General features: G+C 41.3%; 1 protein-coding gene across 1 annotated transcript; it reads right to left on the bottom strand.

Moving 5' to 3' along the window:
* Positions 1 to 5084: 5084 nt before the first annotated feature.
* LOC105028538 (protein PML-like) lies at positions 5085 to 14009 on the bottom strand. Its single transcript, XM_010901337.3, has 3 exons — positions 13635 to 14009; positions 13379 to 13442; positions 5085 to 6348 (listed from the first exon to the last, which is right to left on the bottom strand). Exons 1-3 carry the CDS (start codon positions 13647 to 13649, stop codon positions 5783 to 5785), a joined length of 645 nt encoding a protein of 214 aa, XP_010899639.2. The 5' UTR covers positions 13650 to 14009; the 3' UTR covers positions 5085 to 5782.
* Between the last annotated feature and the right edge of the window lie 12868 nt (positions 14010 to 26877).

Raw genomic sequence — 26877 nt, 5'->3', positions numbered from 1 at the left:
GCGATGGGCTGATTCGGGGGTAACGTTAAGCAAGTTGTTGCTCTTTTTACTAGCCTGGTCAGCTAACGTCCTGCCGTGGGTAGCCGTGTCTTACAGCAAAATATAAACAAGACGTGATCTGTGCCTGCTTATGATAATAACCATTGCTAATCTAGACCATGTTAAGCACACAACTACGTATAAACAGTAACGTCCATTTTACTGGGTTTGTGCATCCCAGTAGACGACATTACTGATTCGTTTTTAGCATCTGTGTTACCTGTGAGACCTGAATAGTACCTTCCCCAACCCTACGTAACATCGCTATGTGAACTGAGCAACCCATGCCTGTAAACAAATTAACTTATACTTAATATTTAATCATTTTAATAACCAACAGTAGCACCCTGCCTTGCTTTGTAGTGATACATTGGAAACAAGCTATTTTGACTGATGGTTCCAATCAAGCGTGCCGCACAAGCCCTGAAAAGTGAAGCCGTAAAGCCTCGAAATCAACGGCCCCACCCCTGTGCCCCGCCCTCACTCTCCCTCGCAGAATGCGCATACCGTAATCAATCGCAAGTACAGTACAACCTTTGCTTGTTAAACCTAGACGATATGTTATAGCCTAACTTACATCATGTTTAACCTTAATTTAGAATAGGCCTAATACAAAAATAATTGGTAACTTCTAGCTAACGATCACCTGCTAGCTATTAACGAGGCTTGTTGTCTTTTAGCTAACGTTAGCTAGCCCATTACATTTATTTACTAATTAAATAGCTTATAAATTTAACTTACCGAAAAAAATTCAAAGATCGATTGGAAATGCCAGATCGGTTAGCACAATGTACTGCAGAACAACCCATTATGTCCGTGTGAAATTATATGAATTATAGAAATTTAGAGATTAAATGTAAAGCTCCAGTCTCCTCAGTCCTCGGAAGGAGGATGGCGCTTCAGTGGCTCCTCGGCTCAGATAGCTGTCAATCAAAGCTGTGAATCACGACGTCACACCACCGTTTTTAGAGCATTAAATAACTAACTAAAAACCAACTTAATTTAAAAACAAACTCTTGAATTTACATTAGCGTGATACAAACTACAGTAAATGACAGAAACCAGCTTCTGAAAAAAGATAATTGAAGGGTAATTTAATTGTTTAGTTGGTCTCGCGTCCCATTGAATAACATGGGGAGGGCGGGGTTTATGACCTATACTGGGACCACTCACCAGGGGGCGATCGAGACGTTTTGGCTTCACTTTTCAGGGCTTGTGCGGCACACTTGATATGAACGATCAAGATGAACTGTTGATATGAACGATCAAGATGAACATTTGAACGTTTAGCAAGCGTATTTGTTCTAGCAGTGGCACCACTCCGCAAACTGAGCAGTTTATCCACAGTCATGATACCTGAATGTTGTAAGGTGCCTCGTTTTTTCGCATTGAGCGAAAAGACTTCGCTCTCACACTGACTGTCTCGCTCCTCTTGACTGTCGGTAAAATAATTTATTGTTAGCACTCAAAATAACAGTCAGTCTGGTGTGGTTAATATATCTTAACAATGCTTAGCATCAGCTTGTAATGTTTTCACGTCCTGTTGTTTTATCTAGCTAACAAGCTAACTTTAAAAGTAATGTTGACTAATGTTGATTTCAGAAAAAAAGCAGTGATCATCCGTGCATTTACCTTCTACGTCGTGCACATATCCCTCAATCCAGTTGCTGTATCCTTTCAGAAAAACAGCCAAGGGAATCATGCAGTCCTTATTGGCCCATTTTTTCGACATAGTCCATTGTTATTTCGGGGAGACATGAAAGATTTGATGTCCACACAGGTATCGCCATGATGACAGACACCCGCTGCTGCGCTCTGTCAATGAACTTCCGGTTTAGAGTGTACCCCCTAGCCTCGTTTTGGATTTCAAGATGGAGGCGCGGTGAATAAGGCCAATCATAGACATCATATATAAAGGCTAGATACCTTGTCCGCGCTAAAGGCTAATGGAGGTCGACGTCCGCACATGGCGGCCATCTTGCCACAGGCCGCTCGCTCACTTGTAACATTGTGTTTTATGGTGCATGTACTTTTAAATAACCATAACTTGCAAATTTTTCTACAGATTTTCAAACAGTTTGGTTTGTTATAAACGTCAGAGATAAAGTTATGACACTGCATACATATGAACCATTAAAACCATGGACTTCCATATGAAAATATCATTGAACAGAACCAGATAGGTGTAATGAATATACAAACAAGGTATGTATGTTAAATCAATAAATAGGCTACAGAATGGCAACAAGACATATACACTTTTGTACTCTTATAATAAAATTACTATTATAAAATAATTTGAATTACTACATGTTTTTTCTTTATGCCGGATAACAAGCATCTCTGAACTGACCACATTTCAGCCATCTAGGTCACTTGATATGACTTTAGAAACAACTGAGCCCTAGCACCAGGTCTTGTGAAGCTGTGTGCAAAATGCTTACTGTGGGGCAACCTCTTCGTATAGAAGCATAATGAAATCAAATCAAATGAAAGGTAACACTGATGTTACTTGTAGACTATTTGGATTGTATGTCAGGGGTTCTGATATAGAATGACTACAAAAAATATGGAATAATTACACAAGTCTCTATTTTTAAACTATTATAAGAGTGACATTTATTTGCACACAAATTAGGTACATGATTCCCCTTTACAAATATAAATAAATCATTTATATATACAAATAAATAAATGCTGTAGAGAGCACTACACTACTGTTGAAGTAAAAGAGGACAGTACCTTGAAAACACATACCTTGGGCTAATGCCCTTTGAAAAGGACAGTTTTATTAAGTTTCTGTTGCATGTTGTTGCTCTGTAAGCTGAGGATTGTAATTCTGGCGATGTGGTGCAGCTTTACCTTAAAAAACAGGGACAGAATTATTTTTAACAGCCTATGGTGGTGGATGTCTATCCCATACTGTCTATCCCAACACAAACATCCTCTGAACCGATCCTTTTTCAGACAATGTAAACAACCTCAAGCAGTTTGATGGGCTGTGATCGTCTGGTACTGCCTGATGACTGCCGAATGACCCAATCTGCTGCCCTGACGACACTCACGGTTCCCTCTGATGGAATCACCAGACCTCCATTGTTTTTTAAATTCAGCAGGTGGTAGCTCTGGTCCTTGATGGCAGATGCAGCATGTCACCAGGCTGGCACGGCAGACATCACACGAAAGCTTCTTCAAAACCTGTCGCACAACAAATCCTGAAATTTTAGTTAGTAATATCATAACTAATAACAATAATCATTAATAAGCATGGGGAAATTAAGGGAACACTTCCCTTTTTGGACAATCGTGAGATAGTTTTTCCCCAGATTGTGACTATTGGCACTTTTGGTTATAGGGAAAATCGACTTTCAGTTAGCCGTCACCTGAAATGTACATGAGAGCGTTGTCCACAAGACCATCGAAGTGGACGGGAAGGTAGCTGTGATCATGTACTAGGGCAGGAATGTCAGCAAACGGGGATGGAAGATCTTCTCCTCCTGCTGCAGAGGACACATCTACAGCTGACAGGCTTGTAGAGGTGTCGATGACAGCTGGTAGGGACTCTGTGTCATCCTGTGCCGTCACATTGCCTTTGCATGGTTTAACAACCCCACACTGGGCCATCAGCTTTACATCCTAAAGATGTACTTGAACTGGCTGGCATTAGGGTTGTTATTCGTTTAAGGAAAAAAAAAGATATACAAGAATAGTACACAGATATTCAATACATGCTTTAAAATGTTTTATGTTTAAAACATTTTTAATTAGAACTAGCCACCCCTGAATGATCTTTCCACATAAAATAGGTTGAATGACATTATCATACAATTCAGACTGTATCAGTGATGATAAGTTCTGCAAACAAATAGTCAAACACAGGCATTTTTCTAAATACTCAAAATGGTTTGTGACACTTCCAGGTATTGTGGGTGTCTTAGGGTTAAGGTGTGTCTGCAGAAAACACATGTTACTAAAAGTAAAAAAACATATGGACTGAAAACAATACAAGTCACTTAGTGTTGCGGCTGGTAAATATAAATTATGAACCCTACCAGATACTCTGATGGAGTTGAAGAGAAGCTCCAAGTGGTTCTGGCTGAACCTGTAGGTCAGGACATATTGCTGTCCTTCAAGCAACACAGGAACCAACCGGATTGAAAAGCATGTGCAAATTTGCTGGTTAGCAGCTAAACTGTAACGTTAGCTGCCATAGGTCTCACTCAAAGCTTATTGTTATTAGCCAGCAAATAACTACAACCACATCCACAAATATTGTAATTTAGACAAAAGATTAGTTGTCATAAAATCGTTATTGGTGTCAGTAAAACCTCTATAATCAAACAGCTCGTTTGTGATATCTGCCTTGTTAACTTGCGCAAGTAGCCGTGACCCAACTATGCTGCACGTTTTAGACGTTTTTAGAAAAGAAAAGCTGCAATTTCAAAATTTTCAAGCATTCAGAATTATAGCCACGTTAATAACGTTTGTAAGAAACCAAACTGTTTGTAAATCCATCAAGGTTTCAGCGAGATAAGAGTATTTGTGTTAGTGCTGATCACTCACCTTATATTAGGTACCACAGAGCCCGACAGGAAGCCTGCCTGTGACAAGATGGCCACCGGTGATGCCGGAAGTGACTGCGCCATGAGACGTCTAGCCTTTAAATAAGATGTCTATGAGGCCAATACCCTGTAGTTTCCCCATGAATTGACACTTTATATGGATTCTTTATACCCTAGTGAGTAATAGTTTTTAAAAATTATTTTATAAAAAATAAATACATTTATATTTGTTTCTAATCATTATGCTTTTGCTTTAAGAAAAACATATAACTTGCTTTTGAATACAATTCACTTTATTTTTTTAACCGAATTAAGCACATTGCAATGCATTTCAATGATGGCTTTTATAATGAGAAAAAAATATAATGAGAAGAAAAACTATCCTGCTGCTAGGAGAATGGTAATGAAAAAGATTGAGTATTGCACAGACATAGATAGAAGATGAATAATATAATCACACTTTGTGAATTACACACGGGCAGCCTCATGTTGGTTATTTTATTGCAGTGTTGACTTAAACCACTCATCAGGAGTGATAACCCAATGCATTTGAAAGTCACTCCAGGTTGACTACATTAACATGGCAGATATATTCAATCACAACATCAATTGCAAGAGTCATAGATAAGGATGGTTTTAACATAAACATTGACATTTTGGGCGTCCAAAGTGTGACCATTCACCTTTTGTTTCCACTTGAGTCCATTATCCATATCTATGGTACAAACAAAACGTTTCTATTAACTTTTTTATAATTGCACTATTAACAGTATTGTTAAGGGCATGAATCCCATAATTTGTTGGGGGATTAATTTAAAGATTATTCTGTTTTCCAATTCAAATGCAATTTTATTTCCAATGTCGAACCATTTCTTTCTTTTTACAGAGCAACCAGGAAGACAAGCCACATTCTGCTTCACACTTTAATAAATGTAACATTTTGGTAACAATATAGTTATTGTTTTCTAAAACTGTTCTTGTTTTTATACTGTGAAAATACTGTCCTCAAACTTGCTTAAACAAAATCATAATTGTAAATATACTTAGAAAAAAATAATAAGATGCTTAAATGTGCCACATCCACTTTATAAGCCAGGATAAAAAGTAAATGCAAACTCTATATTCTACAGAAAGAGTATGAAACACAACGTGTGTGTAATAAAAAAGAAAACAAATATAAATCAGAAAAACCTTCTAGTCAGTGGGTTAGAAACACATTGAAAGAGGAAGGTGTTATGGCGTATCACGGCCTGACTAGGACTCCAACTTTGATAAAGCTCTTGAAGGACCTTCACGTCCTCCAATGCATTGTGAGCCTCGTAGGTCTTCCTGAGGAACACACGAGCCAGGTGCTCCTGAGAGAACCTAGTCACTGTGTTTGAAAACATTTCCTTACTAATCAAGAAAGTATCTAGGAAGCTTGACACTACTTGCTGGAACTGGCACCTCAGAGAGCATTCCCCCAGAGCCCTGGCAAGCACAGGGGAGTCGAAACGGCGGGCATTGTGGGCTGCCAGAATGGGCTTTCGAAAAGAACGAAGGAAGGAGATGAACGAGGTGAGGGCCTCTTTGAGAGGAATGGTATTCACTGGTTGGCCATGTAGGAGTAAGGTCTGGCGATTGCTGACGCTCAACCCTGTGATCCTGGTGGCCTCTTCAGTCATGCTGCAGCGAGGGAGAACGTAGGCATTGAACGTACTTTCCCCGCTGATGGCCGACAGCTGGATGATGTCACACACTGATGTGTCTATGGAGGTAGATTGAAATGCAATACCAATTAAAGGACAATACCGTGTAATTCACATGGGAGATATTCACTGTACTGCGTCCCTGTGTTCTTTTGCTGCTTCCAAAGAAGAACCCTGTTTGGTACCATGTAGATCCCTTTATGATCAAAGGTAGCATTTTTACCCTAGCTGGGAGGATAATGTATTTTATATAAATCAATTATCTTCTCTATTTTCTTGTTACTGTACATTGCCATCAATCTACACAAAATATACTGTAATGACAAAGTAAACATTTTTTGGGGGAAATTTGCGCAAATAAACAACTATTCTGACCCTTTGCCATGACACTCAAAATTGAGCTCAGATGCCTCCTACGTCCTTTGATCGTCCTTGAGATGTCTATAGTTAAGCCCAATTGTGGCAAATTCAATTAACTGGAGATGATTTGGAAAAGCACAAACCAATCTATATAATGTTCCATACTTCACCCTTGCATGTCAGAGCAAAAACAAAGCCTTGATGTCTAAAAAACAATAACTTTCAGTATAAAAACAATAACGTTCAGCATGACAATGACCTGAAGCACAAAGGTCCTAAGTCTGCTGAGGGTTGCTGTGATGAAGCAGGGCCTTAATTGTGAAATTGAATATCCTGAAATTGGGAAGAAAAATAGGGTAATATATTATATTTATTATAAACTGAGAACGACATTTGAAGGGTTTGTGACCTAGGGTCTAGCCATAAGCAAAATTAGATTTGAGGCCCCCTCTCCCCTAGTGGTCGAGGGCTCTGTAGTGATCGGAGGCCCCCTAGCAGTTGGGGGCCCTAAGCGACCACTAATTTGTGTATGCTTAGAACCGGTCTTGCCTAGTGTGGTCCAGCGGTAGAACCTGCTGCCTCCAGTGCACATGTACTGCTGCAGCCTGGGTTTGAATCAAACCCAATTCTTTCTGCTACCTTTCACCGCTTTACTGTCAAATGAAGCATAACATTTGTGATAATTATATTTAAAATAATTATCAAAATGTCTAATTATTGTAGTCATATTTGTTATTAACAGAAAGACATGAAGATTTCATGATTTAAGTTCCCAGGTAGCAATGCTTAAACCACAATGTTGTTTTGTTTAGTAGTGTAGGCTATCTGCAAGTAGCTGAGAAGTTACTGCATCTTTCCAGTTACTGAAAAGTTGCTAGTTCTAATCTCCGATCTGGCAAGGAGACAAAGGAGACAATCAAAATGGACAAAGACACATTTTGTTTTTCCACCTGGCTGAACGATAGGAGTAACAAGATGATGTCCCTTTCATGGGACCGCAGAAACATGGACGATACCTGGCATTGATGTGAGCTTTCATAATCATTGATTAAGAGTTGTAAATGTTTATTTCCAAAAATGTATTGTACCCAAACATTCAAGAAAGCTGGAACTTATCAAGGAAACCTGATCACTTTCCTTGTTAGCAGGCTTATCCAATTGAATATTAATTTGAAAAGCACTTTGATGGTAAATGGCATGTTTTAATAGGCCCTCAAGAAAGAGCCTGTTTTGTTGTGCTTCGTCATGTTTGATGTCATTAAGAGCCGAACGCATTTACTGAGTTGATCATGTTTTATTCCGGGAGGCCTCCACTAAGGGGGGATCTCACAACATTGTGATTAGGTCTTTACCAGGCCCACAGCATGGTCATTTGCTACTGCGTGCTAAGCTTGTACAAGTGGGGAAATCTAAACCGAGAGAGAATTTAGAAATGTGTACAATATAATGTGTAAAATATAATCTCATGGTTTTCTTACAAAACGATAAGTGGCAGAATGAAGAATCAATAGTCCTTGTTATAACACGTGTCCCATGAGTACTTAATTTGAATCCATTATAGTCATAGCCTATAAAAGTGGGTAAAACAGCCAATGTGAGTTTCTTCCCTGCAATAAAATTAGATTACCTTTTTTAAATGCTAAATTGACTTTGGTTAAATAATATAGTTGCTCTTTGTTTGTGTTTACCAATGATAACTGAGATAAAACTTGAGTAATAACTTGGCTTCACACTCCATTTCTAGATGAATCATCGCCAGTGAGATGAGAGGAGAATCCTGAAGGACTCCACATGTTCCGGGTCAGAGTACCACGGGCCAGTTAACAGGACGGGCCAGTTAACAATCCATTTGATTGTTCAATGGACTTGGGGGAATGTTCAATCATGATGTTATGTTGAGTCAGATTTTCTGCTGAACACCGTTAACACTGATAGTAGCCTGTTGATGTCAATGTTTCTCAACCCTTATAATCTGAGGTGGGGGTGGGATAGATGGCTGTAACATTGAGTTATGTGTCAGCATGGGGTGTGTCAACTGTCTTGTTTACATTCATTTTCATTTGAGGAACAATAAGACCTCATTGGTCAGATAATCCTTTTTGTTGTTTTGTCGTAATCAAGTGTATGGGCCTTTTCTTTTCATTAGGAACTCAATTGTACTTCTAATGTTTTATCAAACGTGTGATAGGGGGAGTGTAGAATCATTGAACATGAATGTGCCTAGATAATGAGAATAGAAGAAACATCTGTGTTTAGATTGTCTCTCAGTAGGTCAGTCTGCCAACCTCAGGAATGTGGAATGTTTACATTGACCATTTGGCATGGTGGTTCTTGTGGAAATGTGATCTGTGACAGCCCTTTAATGTATATAACCGCTAGCAACCATCTTTACAGTGAGATCGATTGAACATGTAACATCAGACAACTCTGCTGCTGTGTTTTTAATAAAGCTTCTCTTTCTCACATGATTCTTTTTGACGGAGTAAGTTCTTACTAAGGTAACCACTATACGAACGATATATTCCAACAGGTGTGCGGGAAGTGGTGTATCACTGGGGGGGTTTGGTGGGCTGGTCTGGGTCAAAATGCTGTGGTCATTATTCATTCCCAGTCCGTCCATGTCATTAGCCAAATCATTTTTTTTTACCAACATGTGTGTAAAAATACACTGCTCAAAGAAATAAAGGGAATGCGTAATCATCACAGTCTAACACCAAGTCAATTAAACCTCAGGGATATCAATCTGTCCAGTTAGGAAGCATAAGCATTGTGAATCAATGTCACCAGTTTTGGTGCATATGAAAGTGACACCAGATGCACTGGAGAGGCAACAGCAAGACAACCACCAAAAAGGGAATAGTTTTGCAGGTGGTAGCCACAGACAATTGCTCTCTCCTTATCCTTCCTGGCTGATTCTTCTCTAGTTGTATGCTTTGCTAGTGTCCTTGTCACTACTGGTAGCATGAGGCAGTGCCTGCAGCCCATTCAGGTTGCACAGGTAGTCTAGCTCCTCCAGGACGGCACATCCATACATACCGTCACAAGAAGGTTTGCTGTGTCTCCCAGTACAGTCTCAAGAACATAGAGGAGTTACCAGGAGATGGGCTGTTACACAAGGACAGCTGGACAGGGACGTAGAAGGCATCAACCCAGCAGCAGGACTGGTATCTGCTTCTTTGTGCGAGGAGGAGCACTGCCAGAGCCCTACAAAATGACCTCCAGCAGGCTACTGGTGTGCATGTTTCTGACCAAACTGTCTGAACCAACATCCTCTAGAGGGACCAATGCTCACAGCCCAGCACCGTGCAGCTTGATTGGCATTCAGAGAATACCAGAATTGGCAGGTCCGTCATTGGTGCCCCATTCTCTTCACAGATGAGCGTAGGTACACACTGAGCACATGTGACAGACGTGAAAGTGTGTTGCTGCCTGCAACATCAACCAGCATGACCAGTTTGATGGTGGGTCATTGATTATCTGGGGAGTGTCATGGAATTTCTTGAACTGATGTATTCTAAATTCTATAAATGTATAAAGGAATTACTGGTTTAAGTATCGGGTTCAAGAAATGGTACTGAGTCCCCATATTTAGATAAGAATAGGAATGTGGGAGAAGGGGATCTGGTCCCTGTATTTGTTTATGGTCATCATTGAATGATATCAGTAGATTGGGTCCTCGTTCAATATGCCAATCAATCTCTCTATTTAAACCATCAGTCTGTGTTCTTTTTACAGATGGTGTGGGTCCCTTCTGAGTTGAATAGGTTGCCTACAGTGTCCTTAGTTTCCTGAGGTAAGGTGGGGGAACAGCCTTCCAATTTGGATAAACACTTAGGACAGGACAGAGAAAGATACATAACCGGGGGCGGGAAGGAATAAAGACATGACGTTGTCTTACAGAATTAATATGCAGATTCCCCCCAGCCCTTTTACTGTATAACCCTGACTGCTGTTAGCTACTGGGATGAAATCCTCAGACCCATCGTCAGACCTTACGTTGGTGTAGTGGTAGGGTTCCTCCTGGTGCAGGACAATGCCCAGTCTCATGTGGCCAGAGTGTGTAGGCAGTTCCAGGATGACGAAGGCATTGATGCCATTGACTGGCCCTCACGTTCCCCAAACCTGAATCCAATTGAGAACCTCTGGGATGTTTTGTATCGGTGCATCCGACACCGCCGTAACACCACAGACTGTCCAGGAGCTCACTGATGCCCTGATCTAGGTCTGGGAGGAGATCCCACAGGACATTATCCGGTGTCTCACCAGGAGCATGCCCATACGTTGTCAAGAGTGCATACAGGCACATGGGGGCCATACACACTAGTACCACTACATATTCTGAATGTAGTTTGGAGTATTTAGGAGTAGTTTTCCGCTTGCAATGCAGCTTTGCGATAGAAGTAAGAACCATTTGCATTCATGAATTTGGATGATGCTAATAATGCTAATTACAGAATGGGACAGAGCTGAATAATGGATTGTTTGAAAAAAATTCCTGTATGTGCCTTCTGGAATATCTTTGGTAAGTAAACTTTTAGAAAAATATGAATTTTGGGACGAACTATCCCTTTAACTCCATTTCACATCTTTACAGTTTCAACCAACTTTATAATAAACCATCTCAAATCATCTGAACAGATTTAACACTTTTCTCTTTCTCTCCCCCTTACATCTCATTCCTCCACTTTCTATTGTTCATGAAGAATGGGAAGTGTGAAGTGATATCAACCAAATAAGACAAAATATCCATCTTCTTCTCATCTTCTAAAAAGAGAGAAAATGGTGTTGCCTTCTGGTTCTTCAGCTCTGCCAAGAAAGCTGCGATTTCCCTTGAGATGGACCAAAAGCGCTTCAACACCCTGCCTTAGCTGAGCCTTCTTACATTGTTGTGCAGCAGGTCATCAGCATTTGCATCAGCTTCTCTGAGGAATTCCCTGAGAATGCGAAACTGATGGGATGCTCTGAGAAAGTTAATCATTCTCATTGTGTTCATCACTGCAGCATATTTGTCTGACAGGGTGGAGCACAGGACCGATTGATGAACTATAAAAAGGCAATAGATGAGCTCAGAATTGTCCTCTTTCATTCTTGCCACAGCTCCTTTCTCTCTCCCTACCATGGAAGGGGCTCCATCTGTAGTTATTGAAACCAGTTGTTTTGGCTCTATTCCCCTCTACATTAACATCTCCTTTATGGCCAGGTAGATGTCCTCTCCTCTCATACTGGTCTGAAGGGAGGTAACACATAACAGGGCCTCAAAGAACTCTTCTCCTTGTTGAAGAACCTCATATAAACTAACAGCTGAGCATTGTCAGACACATCTACAGCTAAGCTTCCACCCATGGTGTCTTATGAATCTATTCATCCAGCTGTGCTAGCACATCCTGGGCTAATATTTCACATCTCTTTGTGGCTTATGATGCTGACAAATGTATTTGCTAGATTTTTTTACAAAACTCTTCTTTTTGTTTTCCCTCAAGTAAGGTGTCAGCCACTGCACTCTTCAACAACCACTCCCTCAGCGAATGTTTTTTTTTATGTTGACCCAAAATCCAAGCTATTGTTGGGCAGTGAAAGAATTTGTTAGGATTGTTGTGGACCGATCATATTGGGCTCTTAGTTGATTTTCTGTGCCCTCAATTCAGATTGGAGTGGGTATCTTTTCCTCAAAAGATGTGTGCTCTGTTTCGTAGTGGCGATTCACATTCCCGCTTTTAATTATCGCCACGGTCTCGGAACATATGAGATTATTGGTTTCGAACTACCCGTGGGAACAATTAAAATAAGAGTATTTCCATTATTGATTAAAAGCTCCGTTTACGCTGTTTAGTTTTCTATTTTCAGAGCACACCATACGAAATAACTTTTATCTGACTGATTTAGTTCTCCCATTTCTAGGATACCTCTCGTCTCGTCTCTCGTGTGTGTTTGTATCTCACTCAATAAGAATTTACCACTTATCGGAATGCAGTGATTTGATTGGCTGAGTGGCATCACGTGAGATGATTTACAACGCATGCAATTGAGTCTCCTGGGCCAGTAAACCAGTGCGGTAAAGGTTAGAAAAGTTGTGCAGGTTACTCCGCGGTCCCCTTTTAGTGACCCCTGAACAAGACGTTTAAATTTGGTTCAAAATAGCCTATCAAGTCACTTTTTATAAACACTCCCTTATAATGTTTTTTTAATAAACACTCCCTAATGCATTTTTTTTTATAAACACTCACATATATGCACTCTTCTGTTTTTGTGTTTTGTTTTAAAACGCTTTTATTGTCTAGCAGTGAAATGTATCCTATTCGTTTTAGTAACCCTTCTAGTTCAATCTCTCCCCTCTTACATTTCCAACTGATATTTTCTCGCATGAAACCGCTCTTGTGGTGCGCATTTCCTAGAAATTACGTTTTACTTTCACAGCTGCTTTAAAGGAAAATAAAAAGATTTATTGCCACCGTAAACTTCACATTCTGATGGTTCTTGTTTCTTATTTATTAACACATGCGTTCACTAAACTACTTTGATACGTTTCAGTGACGAAGAACAAAATTATATATGTGTATATATACAGGGGAAAATGTGTATATGGATGTACATTTACAATAACTCAATACAGCATTTATTACCCCGAATCTACTGTGAACATACTATTTTATTAGAAACGTTTTAACATAAAAAATGCTAGCACTATCAACATAATCATGTATAACAAAAAACACGTAATTTATATAATACCTAATCCCGTAGTCTCCAGGTCAAAGAATACTATGTTGTGATCACAGGAGAAAGCTCCAATTCCCTAGAAAAAGCAAAATATTAAATTAGTCAAATCCTATTTTAGCCTGACTCCATCTATGCCATATGAATTATGAATGAAATACTTGGGTTTCAGTATAGAACATTTTACACTTTCCTTTATGTTTTAAACAGTCACCAGTGTCAACGATGTCAGGTTAACAACTGTTACATTTAATATTTTGCGCAGTCTTACCATTGATGACTGCATAACGATGTTGAAGCTGTCAAAATTCCTCAAATCATGCAGTGATGTAGTTGAATGAAGTACCCTTTATATAGGCAGCTGTGCCCACAAGTGGATAGGCAGATCATATCGATACAGACACTAATAGTTACTTTCGTTTCAGGCATATGCTCCTCCCGTGGTTCTCACACCTCTCCTCGGGTAACCCCAATCCGGTCCATGTGTTAGAATTATTCTACAGCTAACCTTCCCGTTTTTACTTGTCATCTAATCATAAATACCTTTATTAATTAATCGGGTGGCCTAATCAAGGCAACAGCAAAACTGTGAAACGACTGGTGTCCTCGAGTGGAGGTTTGAGAACTGCTGGCCCACTCAAACATGCGAAACAAACAAAATGGGAATCACACATCACAATGACTTTGCTACAGAAAGGGCTAGTAGAACGTTTATGACAGTGGCAGTCAGATGACTATTTTCAAAAGAATTTCATTAAAACAAGGACCAATGGGAATTTTCTACACGCAATTTGGTTTCATTCATACATAATTGCATGTGATACAATACATGCGTTTACCATACAAATCAGAGTCCACAACTAAAGGACAGGCAATAAACTATTGCAATTAATCATAATAAGTGTCTGAAATATTCAACTATTGGCAACTGCATTTCATAATTGACTGTTTCCAGCATTTTTTTTTATACATTTGGATACATAAAGTAGATCACACAAAAATGGATACAGTTGCTCATGGCTTGATGTACCATAAAATGTGTTGATTAAAATGCTGTGTGAAGGGGTCATACACAGGATAATATATTCTTTCTATACATTTTCAGTATACACATACAAATATGATAAGCAATTCAACGTACATTATTAAGAAAACAACAATAGAAACCATTTATCTACAAGAGAAAAACAAAGTATTACCATCCAGCGATAGATACATTCACTCTGGCCAATGCCAGTTTTAAGTGTACAAATACCTTAAATCATAATCTTTTGGGTGTTTGAAGTACACTGCTCAAAAAATGTAAGGGAACAACTACAATCACACATCGTATCTCGATGAACGAAATATATTTAATATTTAAATCTTTACTGTACATTGTGTAATTCGTTGAGAACAAAATGACGTGAGAACGGTCAAAGGAAACCCAAATCACCAACCAATTCAGGGCTGGATTAAAACTCACCCCGAAAATTAAAGTAAACAAGGCTGTTCCAACTTGTGTGAATTTCATCACTGCATCTCATAATGTGGCTCATTAGTGTGTATGGACCCCATGTGCCTTTATGCAGTCCTGACAATGTCTGGGCATGCTCCTGATGAGATGCTGTCCTGGGAGATCTCCTCGTTTAAGTTGCTAGATTTAATCCTCCCAAAATGTTACCTATTGTTATATTTGTATGATTGCATGTTTAGTGTGTCACAAAAGGTCTACATTGTACAGAGATCTTCATTAGAATTTTATAGATTTCTGGCCTTATCTTGGGTTTGGAAAAAGATACAGGCAAGCCACTTCAGCAACTCCTTCAAGTCTAGTTTCCAGGTGACAAATTCTAAGCAATAGTCTCATCTCCCAAGCTTTCATATTTTACACAGGGGTCAGGGGTCGTTCCAAAATGATTAATTGAATGCTTTGCAGGTTAATTTTCATGATCAATAACTAAAGAATTGTCTGATCTGTGAAGTTGCCAGTTTTAATCCTCCCAAAATGTTACCTATTGTTATTTTGGTATAGTTGCATATTTAGTGCCGTCACAAACTGTCAAAATTGTATGGTGATTTTGACAATAATATTGTAGATTTATTGCCATATCTTGGCCTAAGATAAAGATACAGGCAAGCTACTTCAGCTACTCCTTCAGACATAGCCCCCAGTTGAAATATCCAAAGCACCAGTCTCAACTGTTAAGCTTTCATATTTTTCAAACAGGAAACGAAACGAAAGTTAGTATTTGTTAGCTAGAAAGCAAGTTACCTATTTCCTCTTTGATATTCAACTCGGACAGTCAAACTTTATTTGCTTGAGAGAGAAAATAAAATACATATATATAATTATGTCTGATTCTGAATACATTGGGGAGAACAATTATTTGATACACTGCCGATTTTGCAGGTTTTCCTACTTACAAAGCATGTAGAGGTCTGTAATTTTAATCACAGGTACATTTAAACTGTGAGAGTCCAGAAAATCACATTGTATGATTTTTAAATAATTAATTTGCATTTTATTGCATGACATAAGTATTTGATCACCTATCAACCAGTAAGAATTCCATCTCTCACAGACCTGTTAGTTATTCTTTAAGAAGCCCTCCTGTTCTCCACTCATTACCTGTATTAACTGCACCTGTTTGAACTGGTTACCTGTATAAAAGACACCTGTCCACACACTCAATCAAACAGACTCCAACCTCTCCACAATGGCCAAGACCAGAGAGCTGTGTAAGGACATCAGGGATAAAATTGGAGACCTGCACAAGGTTGGGATGGGCTACAGGACAATAGGCAAACAGCTTGGTGAGAAGGCAACAACTGTTGGCGCAATTATTAGAAAATGGAAGAAGTTCAAGATGACGGTCAATCTCCCTCGGTCTGGGGCTCCATGCAAGATCTCACCTCATGGGGCATCAGTGATCATGAGGAAGGTGAGGGATCAGCTCAGAACTACACGGCAGGACCTGGTCAATGACCTGAAGAGAGCTGGGACCACACTCTCAAAGAAAACCATTAGTAACACACTACGCCGTCATGGATTAAAATCCTGCAGTGCACGCAAGGTCCCCCTGCTCAAGCCAGCGCATGTCCAGGCCCGTCTGAAGTTTTCCAATGACAATCTGGATGATCCAGAGGAGGAATGGTATAATGTCATGTGGTCTGATGAGACAAAATAGAGCTTTTTGGTCTAAACTCAACTCGCCGTGTTTGGAGGAAGAAGAAGGATGAGTACAACCCCAAGAACACCATCCCAACCATAAAGCATGGAGGTGGAAACATCATTCTTTGGGGATGCTTTTCTGCAAAGGGGACAGGACGACTGCACTGTATTGAGGGGAGGATGGATGGGGCCATGTAAAGTGAGATATTGAAACCTCCTTCCCTCAGTAAGAGCACTGAAGATGGGTCTTCCAGCATGACAGCGACCTGAAACACACAGCCAGGGCAACTAAGGAGTGGCTCCGTAAGAAGCATCTCAAGGTCCTGGAGTGGCCTAGCCAGTCTCCAGACCTGAACCTAATAGAAAATCTTTGGAGGGAGCTGGAAGTCTGTATTGCCCAGCGACAGCCCCGAAACCTGAAGGACCTGGAGAAGGTCTGTATGGAGGAGTGGGCCAAAATCCTTGCTGCAGTGTGTGCCAACCTGGTCAAGAACTACTTCTTGAAGATCCAGTGATGACCCATTTTAAGACTTCTGGCAGGCAAACAGGTTTTGGCCTAAAATCTGCTGGCACTTGATGGAGTCCATAATGCCATGTCTCTTAACAATGTTCCTTGGACATTTGGAGGTAAAACAGCCCCAAAACCAGGGCAGTGCACAGACCTTTCGTCTGTGTGGGTCTAACAATGGCTGAAAACAAGTCGGGGAATTCCACTGACTGATTCAAGAGCTTTTCGGCTTTTCTGAGACTCATTTCGTAGCTACTTTCATCAGGAGCAAGGACAATTCAATCAACTGTTCCAGATGGTAGGACCGCAGATCGCCAAAATGGACTCCTGGTAGCGCAATTCCATTCGTGCTGTAAAACGCCTGGCCATTTGTTCATAGAAAGAAACATTTTACAGATTTGTTGTGTTTAAGACTGTAACATTGAAATTAGGAACTAAACAATCTAAAGTAAAATAATAAAGCCCATGTTGTGTAACCCAATAATTATTCTCTCCATTTTGAAAAAATCGGCATGCAACATTTGTGGAGAATTAATGCGTTCCGGGTATTTGCTTAGCTCCGCAAAATGTTACACAACCTTTCTGCTTAGACTCTGTAGTTGTGAACGAGGCATAACGCCCAATGTCCACCAAATGCTTAAACATGTGATGTACGTTATTTTTTAGGATGTTTTGTACCTATTTTTTTCCGCAAAGCAATACGGTTGGAAGCACGGAGAGGATTATTTTAGCAGTCTCTAGATAACGTGCTCTATAAACTCAAAGTGCATATTGCTACCAGGGCATCAAAGCCAAAAATGGATTAGACCGTCGTGAGACAGGTTAGTTTTACCCTACTGATGATGTGTTGTTGCAATAGTAATCCTGCTCAGTACGAGAGGAACCGCAGGTTCAGACATTTGGTGTATGTGCTTGGCTGAGGAGCCAATGGGGCGAAGCTACCATCTGTGGGATTATGACTGAACGCCTCTAAGTCAGAATCCCCCCTAGACGTGATACCGTAGCGCCGTGGGACTTCGATTGGCCTGGGATAGCTTGTCGCCCCGGGGGTAGGTGAGTAGAGCCGTTCGGTACTTGGTTGGTGTGCGGCCGGATAAGTGCATCCACCTCTCCAGAATCGCACCAAAAGTTTGTGGATAACCTGGTGCTAAATCACTTGTAAACGACCTGATTCTGCGGATAAGTTGATACTCAATGTTAATCGCGTTTTCCAAAATAGTTATATATTTTCGTAATTCCTGCAATGCTGGGTTGGTCTGGGCATGCTTTGTCATTTGGAGGGCTTGCTTCTCAATCACAACGCCGCGTGAATTAATTATGACACCATTTTGTGCTGCATTGGGTCGTTTCAGTCTTTGTAACTGAAGTCTGTACCCTTTTATCAGCAATTGGTCAACTTTAGTAGAGACGTGATTTTCTTTATCCTGGTCAAAAAAAATACATTGTGTATTAATTGATTCAATGCGTTTGGTTCTTTTTACTCATCACGTGATAACCGGTAATTTGAGTAATTTGGGTTGATATTCTTAGTTTGCTCATCGATATCTTTCGCAAAAATGTCCTGAAAAGACAACAGTCATATAAAGTCAGATAATGGTAGAGAGCAAGGTACACCCATGATTTTATTGACAATTGAAAATGTCCTTTAACAGAGCCAATATGATTGCAATACGTTTTATTATGGCGCTTCAGTGGTTCCGGGCCCGTCATGAAAGTGTAATAAGCTGATTGCATACAGTTAAGTCCGGAAATAGGACAGTGACACAAGTTTTGTTATTTTGGCTGTTTACCAAAATATATTCAACTTACAGTTAAATAATGAATACGGACTTAAAGTGCAGTCTCTCAGCTTTAATTTGAGGGTATTCACATCCAAATGGGAAGGTTTATGAATTACAGCTCTTTCATATGTTGCACCCTCTTTTTCAAGGAATCAAAAGTAATTGGACAATTGACTCAAAAGCCGTTTCATGGAGAGTTATGGGATATTCCTTTGTTATTTCTTCATCAATTAAACTGGTAAAAGGTCTGGAGTAAAAGGTCCAGGTGTGGCATTTGCATTTGGAAGCTGTTGCTATGAACCCACAACATTTTTGATTGTGTTAATTTGTCCAATTATATTTGAGTCCTAAACGTTTCATACAATATTTTTGTTCAACCCTTTGAATTAAATCTGAAAGTCTGCACTTCAAATCTGTCTCAGTTGTTTCATTTCAAATCCGTTGTGGTGTTGTACAAAATTATGAAAATTGTGTCAGTGTCCAAATATTTCCTGTGACGGCTGCTCTGTGTGGCACTGTGTGCTCTCTCCCTCTCCGGCACTCCACCTCACCAGTCTACTAACCGCCGGCTGGTGCAGATGGCAGCAGCGCATCTAACACGCCCTCAAACCTGTTTTGAGTTGGTTATCATGATGTCTATTTAGGTTGCTCATTTTCACCCGCCCCTCACTGGTTATGGTGCCGTGTGGTGACTGTTTTGAGACCGTGTGGTGCCGTGAGCTTATCTATAAAGACAAGAAACGCAATTCTTTGTGTCGGTGTTGTTTTGTTACTTCTGTTTTTGCCTCTCCTCTACCCTCACACCTCTCAGAATAACCTGTCAACATAGTGACACTACTTTAGTTTTTCTTTTTGTTTTCCCTGCACTGCCTGGTTTGAGATGAGTCAGGGTGGGCACGGGGAGGGGGCTGGAGCCTCCTCAGAGCTAGAGGATAGACTCGGCGTCATGGAGAGACGGAGCGACGGATTGGTAACAGCGTTCGGCGGGATGATGTCGCACATGACAGCATGGTCGGGAAGGGAGAGCCCTAGTGAGCTGCGCCTCCCGTTGTCGACCGTGTGGAGTCTAGCAAACCTGAGATCAGCTGGGGATTACGAGGTTCACTGCACAGGAGAGAGACAGAGTCAACAGGGTCTGTGCCTGTTCTGCGGTGAGTAGGAGCACTTCTGGATAAGGTGTGCCTCAGCCCAGGCGCGAAGTGGCTGAGTAGCCAAACTGCGCGTGCTGATACAGTGGGTGCCTTGCGTTTACATAACATAGCAAGCCCATTCTGTTGCTCTGTGGTGTTGTTTGGTGGCTTTCCCTCTCATACATCCACAGGCCTGATTGACTCCAGAGTTACGGGGAGCTTTATCGACCATTCCCTGGTATTTGCTCCCGTCATCCGCCCCCTCACTCTCACCAACAACGGCTGCCATTGAGAGAGACTAGAATTAATGGTGATGACATTGTCCATGCACCTTATCATCCTGGGTCTTCTGTGGCTCCAGAAACACAACCCCAACATTGCCTGGAGCAAGCAGAAGATCCTGGGATGGTCCCCGGAGTGTCGGAAGACCTGCCTGACCATCACGTGTGGAGCTACGTTGGTGGAAAGCCCGGTGGGCGCCCTCTCAGCCAACATCCTGTCTGAGTATGCAGACTTGGGCGGAGTGTTTTCCAGCGAGAAAGCAAGGTGTCTCCCTCCTCATCGTTCCTGGGACTGTGCCATTGACCTCATACCAGGAGCCACGCCCCTCCGAAGCCGGATCTACCCTCTCTCGGTAGCGGAAAATGAAGCCATGGAGAACTACATCGGACCGCATCGCTCTGGAGGGCGTCCAGATGGAGGAGCTGAAGGTGGAGGCGGTGAGGTCATGGCCAGTCCCGAAGACCATCAAGGAACTACAGGCCTTCCTCGGATTTACCAACGTCTACCACCAGTTCATCAGGGGATTCAGCATCATCGCCTTGCCGCTCACGTCACTGCTGAAACAACAGCACCTCCACTGGATCCCAGAGAAGAGAAGGCCTTCCTCGACCTGAAGGGCACTACTGCCTCCCTGCTGTGCCATCCAGACCTGCTCAAGCCCTTCACAGTCAAGGGGGACGCACCCGAGGTTGGGGTGGAGGCGGTCCTCTCCCAAAAGCACGCGACTCCTCCCAGGGTCCACCCTTGTGCATACTGCTGTGGAAAGGAACTATGATTCATAAAGCAAGTATGTCACATTTGGACACAGAAATTGTCTGTGGACAGTAGTCACAAGCCTTCACTTTAAATGCCAGGTGACTGGGAAAGATAACTACTGCAAGGACTCATTCCTAAGGATAACTCCCTGCCCCATTTCTTGTGCACCGCTATTTATACTTTCCCATGTGGCTGTTTGATTTACTTTTCATCAACATGGACATTTCAGAATACATTTGATGCAGTTTTGTCATCAGTATGTGAACTGTACACAGTAACAGCACTATAAGATATATGGCAGACAGTTTAACTACTTTTATTCACCTTTTTGGAGAAGAATCTCAAATCTCTCACCCACCCACCTCTGACGCATATTGAATCCTGCCTGACTGCAATAAAACCATGGATGAAGGAAAACTTCCTCAAACTAAACAAGTGAAAAACAAAACTCCTCATTGGAACCAAATCCACCCTCACCAAAACTGGCACGTTCAACCTCAGCATCGATGACACCGTTGTTTCTCCATCCCCCCACGCACGTAACCTTGCCGTAATTCTGGACTCTACACTCTCCTTTGATCAGCACGTGAAACAGACTGTAAAATCGTAATTCTTCCATCTCCGCAACATTGCCAATCTCAGAACTTCCCTCTCCTGTCCAGCTGCTATTCATTCATAACCTCCCATCTTGACTACTGCAACTCCCTACTTACCGGCATCAAATCTCCATCCCTCCATAAGCTCCAAATGGTTCAAAACTCTGCGGCCAGACTACTCACTCACACCAAGTCCCGGCTGCATATCACACCTATCCTCTGTGAGTTACACTGGCTTCCTACAGTATCTAACCAACGCATCAACTACAAGATCCTCCTACTGACATATAAAGCCCTAAACAATGCTGCTCCCGCCTACCTCTCCGACCTTCTTCCATATCAACCAACACACTCAGTCTGTTCCGGTACTGCAGGCCACCGCATAATCCCCAAGTCAAAGCTCGAAGGCTTTGGTGACAGGGCATTCTCAAGGGTTGCTCCAAAGCTCTGCAACTCTCTCCCTATAACCACCCATGACTCTGAGACTATCTCCATCTTCCAGCAGTGCCTCAAGACTCATCTGTTCAAAATTGTCTACCCCTAGCCATGCCAAATCCCATTGTCTTAATCCTCTTTGTTTTCAAACTGAATGTTTTTTTTTTCTGTTCCTATTAATTTTGTACAGCGTCTTTGGGTCCTTGAAAAGCTCAATATAAATGTAATTTATTATTATAAGGGGGTTGGGACATGTCAAAGGTCACCATAGGTTTTTATACACAAGCACATTTTGTTCAGCAATTGTTTTGTTTCCCTACACCCAGTGAAGGTGATAAGGATACCCCCACTCCCCTAGTAGGCTGCTATGAGATTCAGAAAGGCAGAATCTATTTCTCACATTAACCCATGCTGCATGTTTGTACAGTCAGATAAAATCTCTAGACCTACGTCATAATGTGTCTTGGACTCATACTGCACCTATTATCATCCTTATATAAATAACTTCACTCATTATAGAATTGGACTCATATGTCATGTCATTCTAACTAACGTAATACGCCCCCGAAAAAATGCATCTTTGTCTAAAATTGGACGTGGGTGTAGACAATTAATTGCAAATCCAGCTTTGGGAAAATTGTAATAAGATTTCTTTGTCTGAGACCTTGACTGTCTGGAAGACACAGAAGAGCTCATTGTTTCCCGCAGCAACACATTTTCCAGTAACTGTTCATTGAAAAGCCTGTTCCTGAGGTAACCAAGTCTTAGATATCTCTTGCATTTCATTAATGTTATAACCAATCACCACATGTCTGATTTAATTTTGTGTATAATACTTGGTGTGCAAATAAAAATGTATTTGTGGATTATTCTTTACTGCCCTGATTTCGGTTTTTTATGTGTACACATATTGGGTAACAAACATTAACTTGCTTAAAATCCATTGTCTGTTGGAGGTTGGTCATGTCCGAGATGATCACGACAACTGCAAGCAACTGCCAACTGACAGATCAACCAAATCACCTGCTATAATAAATAACACATGTATTAACACATCCATGATACATTTTGGACACAGAAATTGTCCGTGGACAGTAGTCACAAGCCTTCACTTTAAAGACCAGGTGACTGGGAAAGATAACTACTGCAAGGACTCATTCCTAAGGATAAAAACAACAGCCTGTGATATCCCTTAAAAGTATATTTGTGTTTATGTTAAAAAATTTTTTACTCTACTAGGGCTCTACTATTTTTCTCCATTTGTAGTAAGCCTACCTTTGAAGTAGCCTACCGCCCAGTGAGTTGCTGCTTTTTTTAGGGTATTTTGTCTTTCCAATACCAAAGACCCAAAGCTTCCTGAAGCTTCTTCACTTAGGGAGTTCATCACCAGGCTAAACATTCAGAATTGTTAAAACCATCTGCTGTACCTCATTCAAAACAACACTGTTCATCCTTTAAAAACAATAATGTTCAATTCAAAACAACATGCAGGCTACCATCTGCACTAAAATTATTTCACCATCCTTAAAAACAACTTTGTACCACCTGTTGGTATGTGTTCATTGTACTTCCTTCAAAACAACATTACAGGTTCCTCTAAAATAACACCTAAACTCAAAAATGACTGGAATACATATTCCCATGACTGGAATACATATTCCCATGACTGGAATACATATTCCCATGACTGGAATACATATTCCCATGACTGGAATACATATTCCCATGAATGGAGGCCACTCCAAAACAGTTAGTAACTCAAGATGTCCACATGAACTGAAAGGGTTTTAGATAAAGTTGTCCCCTGTAGGAGATTCCGTGTTCCACTTTGTGGTTTGTCATTTCGACTGGCGGTCGAGCGTTGTCCCGTCCGTGCTCAAGGATGACAAGCTTCATTATGGCTGTGGGCCACTCATTGCCCATGTGTTCGATTCCCGTGCAGTCAACCATGCAATCAGCACTTCCTGTTCCAAACATCTTCCCACAGTCATGCACATGGGCCTGAGGTATAGTGCATTCGGGAAAGCATTCATTCTCCTTCTCTTCCTCCACATTTTGTTATCTTATAGACTTTTATTATTTATTATTGATTAAATGTAGTCTTTTCTTTTCATCAGTCTACACACTACCCATTGTGACAAAGCAAAAACGTCTGCCTCTCGGGCGCTCCACCTCGTCGGTGTACTAACCGCCAGCTGGATCAGATGGCAGCAGCGCACCCAACTCACCCTCACACCAGTTTTGAGTTAGTTATCATATTGTCTATTTAGGTTGCTCATTTTCACCTGCACCTCACGTTAGTGATGGCCAAACGAGGCCTTGTTGAATCAATGAGGCTTTCCAGCGCATTGCTTCACTAAAAGGTTCATTTCTTGATGCCTCATCTGGACAGCACTCACTGAGGGTACCACATTAACAGGTCAAATAATGATTATCACAATGAAGTTGCGGACTCATGCAAGTCGCCTCACTCGCAATGCGAAAATCATTAACGTTATCACTATAGCATAAAAAGTTTTATTTTACTAAAGCCTGGTCATAATTAATGTGTATTCTTATTTTTTGCATAAGTAATAGGTAAATTCTGAATTTGAAGTGCACATTTAATCAGTGAGTAAAGAAATAAAGAGAGACGACATTTGTGTGTGCTTCAGGGCCGACGCCAGGACAACATGACTGACCATGCATTTTGTATAAATGAGGGGGCGTGTCTAATCACTGCACACACACCCCGGGAGGAAGAATTTAGAAACACATACAATATACGCATGTAAGGGCCAACCGAAATGCGTTGATTGTAACATGTTGACTATGACAATCGGACCAGGTCGCATTCATATACAATCGGCTATGTACAGTCGGCCAGGTCGCATTCATATACAATCGGCTATGTACAGTCGGACCAGGTCGCATTCATATACAATCGGCTATGTACAGTGGGGAGAACAAGTACTTGATACACTGCTGTTTTTGCAGGTTATCCTACTTACAAAGCATGTAGAGGTCTGTATCTCCCTGGTCTGGGGCTCCATGCAAGATCTCACCTCATGGGGCATAAATGATCATGAGGAAGGTGAGAGATCAGCCCAGAACTACACGGCAAGACCTGGTCAATGACCTGAAGAGAGCTGGGACCGCAGTCTCAAAGAAAACCATTAGTAACACACTATGCCGTCATGGATTAAAATCCTGCAGTGCACGCAAGGTCCCCCTGCTCAAGCCAGCGCATGTCCAGGCCCGTCTGAAGTTTGCCAATGACCATCTGGATGATCCAGAGGAGGAATGGGATAATGTCATGTGGTCTGATGAGACAAAAATAGAGCTTTTTGGTCTAAACTCAACTCGCCGTGTTTGGAGGAAGAAGAAGGATGAGTACAACCCCAAGAACACCATCCCAAAGCATGGAGGTGGAAACATCATTCTTTGGGGATGCTTTTCTGCAAACGGGACAGGACGACTGCACCGTATTGAGGGGAGGATGGTTGGGGCCATGTATCGTGAGATCTTAGCCAACAACCTCCTTCCCTCAGTAAGAGCATTGAAGCTGGGTCTTCCAGCATGACAACGACCCGAAACACACAGCCAGGTCAACTAAGGAGTGGCTCCGTAAGAAGTATCTCAAGGTCCTGGAGTGGCCTAGCCAGTCTCCAGACTTGAACCTAATAGAAAATCTTTGGAGGGAGCTGAAAGTCTGTATTGCCCAAAACAACCACGAAACCTGAAGGATCTGGAGAAGGTCTGTATGGAGGAGTGGGCCTAAATCCCTGCTGCAGTGTGTACAACCTGGTCAAGAACTACAGGAAACTGTAATTGCAAACAAAGGTTTCTGTACCAAATATTAAGTTCTGCTTTTCTCATGTATCAAATACTTATGTCATGCAATAAAATGCAAATTCATTGCTTAAAAATCATACAGTGTGATTTTCTGGATTTTTGTTTTAGATTCTGTCACTCACAGTTCCAAGGAACTCTCTGAAGACCTCCAATAATCGGCCATTAGGATTACCACCTCTGCAACAATCCATCTATGATATTTTTATGAAATAGTGGCTAGAAAGGTAACACTACTGAGTAAAAGGTAAATGGTGCTTGATGGACTCATGGGGATTCTTCTAATGTGCAGGGCCCAGTAGGCTACTCAGGATTGAGGGTGTACAGAGCAAAATACTGAGATCCCTTCGGAAAAAAAATATCCATAGAGAACAGGAACTCAGTCTGGAGTGAACATTCTTCAGCTCAACAACAACAAGACGCACATAACCAAAACAACACTGGAGTGGCTTTAGGACACAACTATGAATGTGGAGAAAGTGAGAATTCTGAATACTTTCTGAAGGCAATGTAAGTAATCTTAAACACTATTTGATTGAGCCACCTTTTGCTGCAAAATCAAATGGGATATTATTTATTTATTTTTATTTATACTGGCAAAAACTACTAAGACCGTCTCATTTACAGTGGTGCCCTGGATTACAATAGTAAACAATAAAACATCCACCTAAAGTCATCCTGTAGAACGTTCCAGGGTTGCAGGGCACAGAAGGAAATCTAAGTTGAACCTATCTTAGATTGAACCCTGGGTACCTCAAGATGTAGCCACTGTTGAGAGTGTGTGTGATAGGAGTTTCTCCAATACATTTTTGAGCAAAGGTAATTTTTGTAGGATGGCTTTATGAAAAGACAACAGCCAATTGTCGGACAAGGAATCCCAACCTACAGTACTGTAGAAATGGTGTGTACAAAAGCTTGCATCAGTAATAAAATGTAGAGCCGCATGATAGAAGAGACCAGACATTTTAAAAGAGAAGCTGAAACATGTATATCACCATAGTCCAGGGGCGGAGCTTAGCTTTCTCTCCCGTGTGTGCAAAC

This window comes from Esox lucius, chromosome 19 (genome assembly GCF_011004845.1).
Source record: "Esox lucius isolate fEsoLuc1 chromosome 19, fEsoLuc1.pri, whole genome shotgun sequence".
NCBI lineage: Eukaryota > Metazoa > Chordata > Actinopteri > Esociformes > Esocidae > Esox > Esox lucius.
Note: the sequence above shows the minus strand (reverse complement) of the source record. Positions and strands in the feature narration are given on the sequence as shown.

Bases quoted from the DNA above. Each gene is read 5' to 3' on its own strand.
- LOC105028538 (XM_010901337.3), bottom strand. The intron at 6,349-13,378 runs GTATTATATAAA...CTACCTCCATAG, and splicing joins CCTGGAGACTACGGGATTAG to ACACATCAGTGTGTGACATC.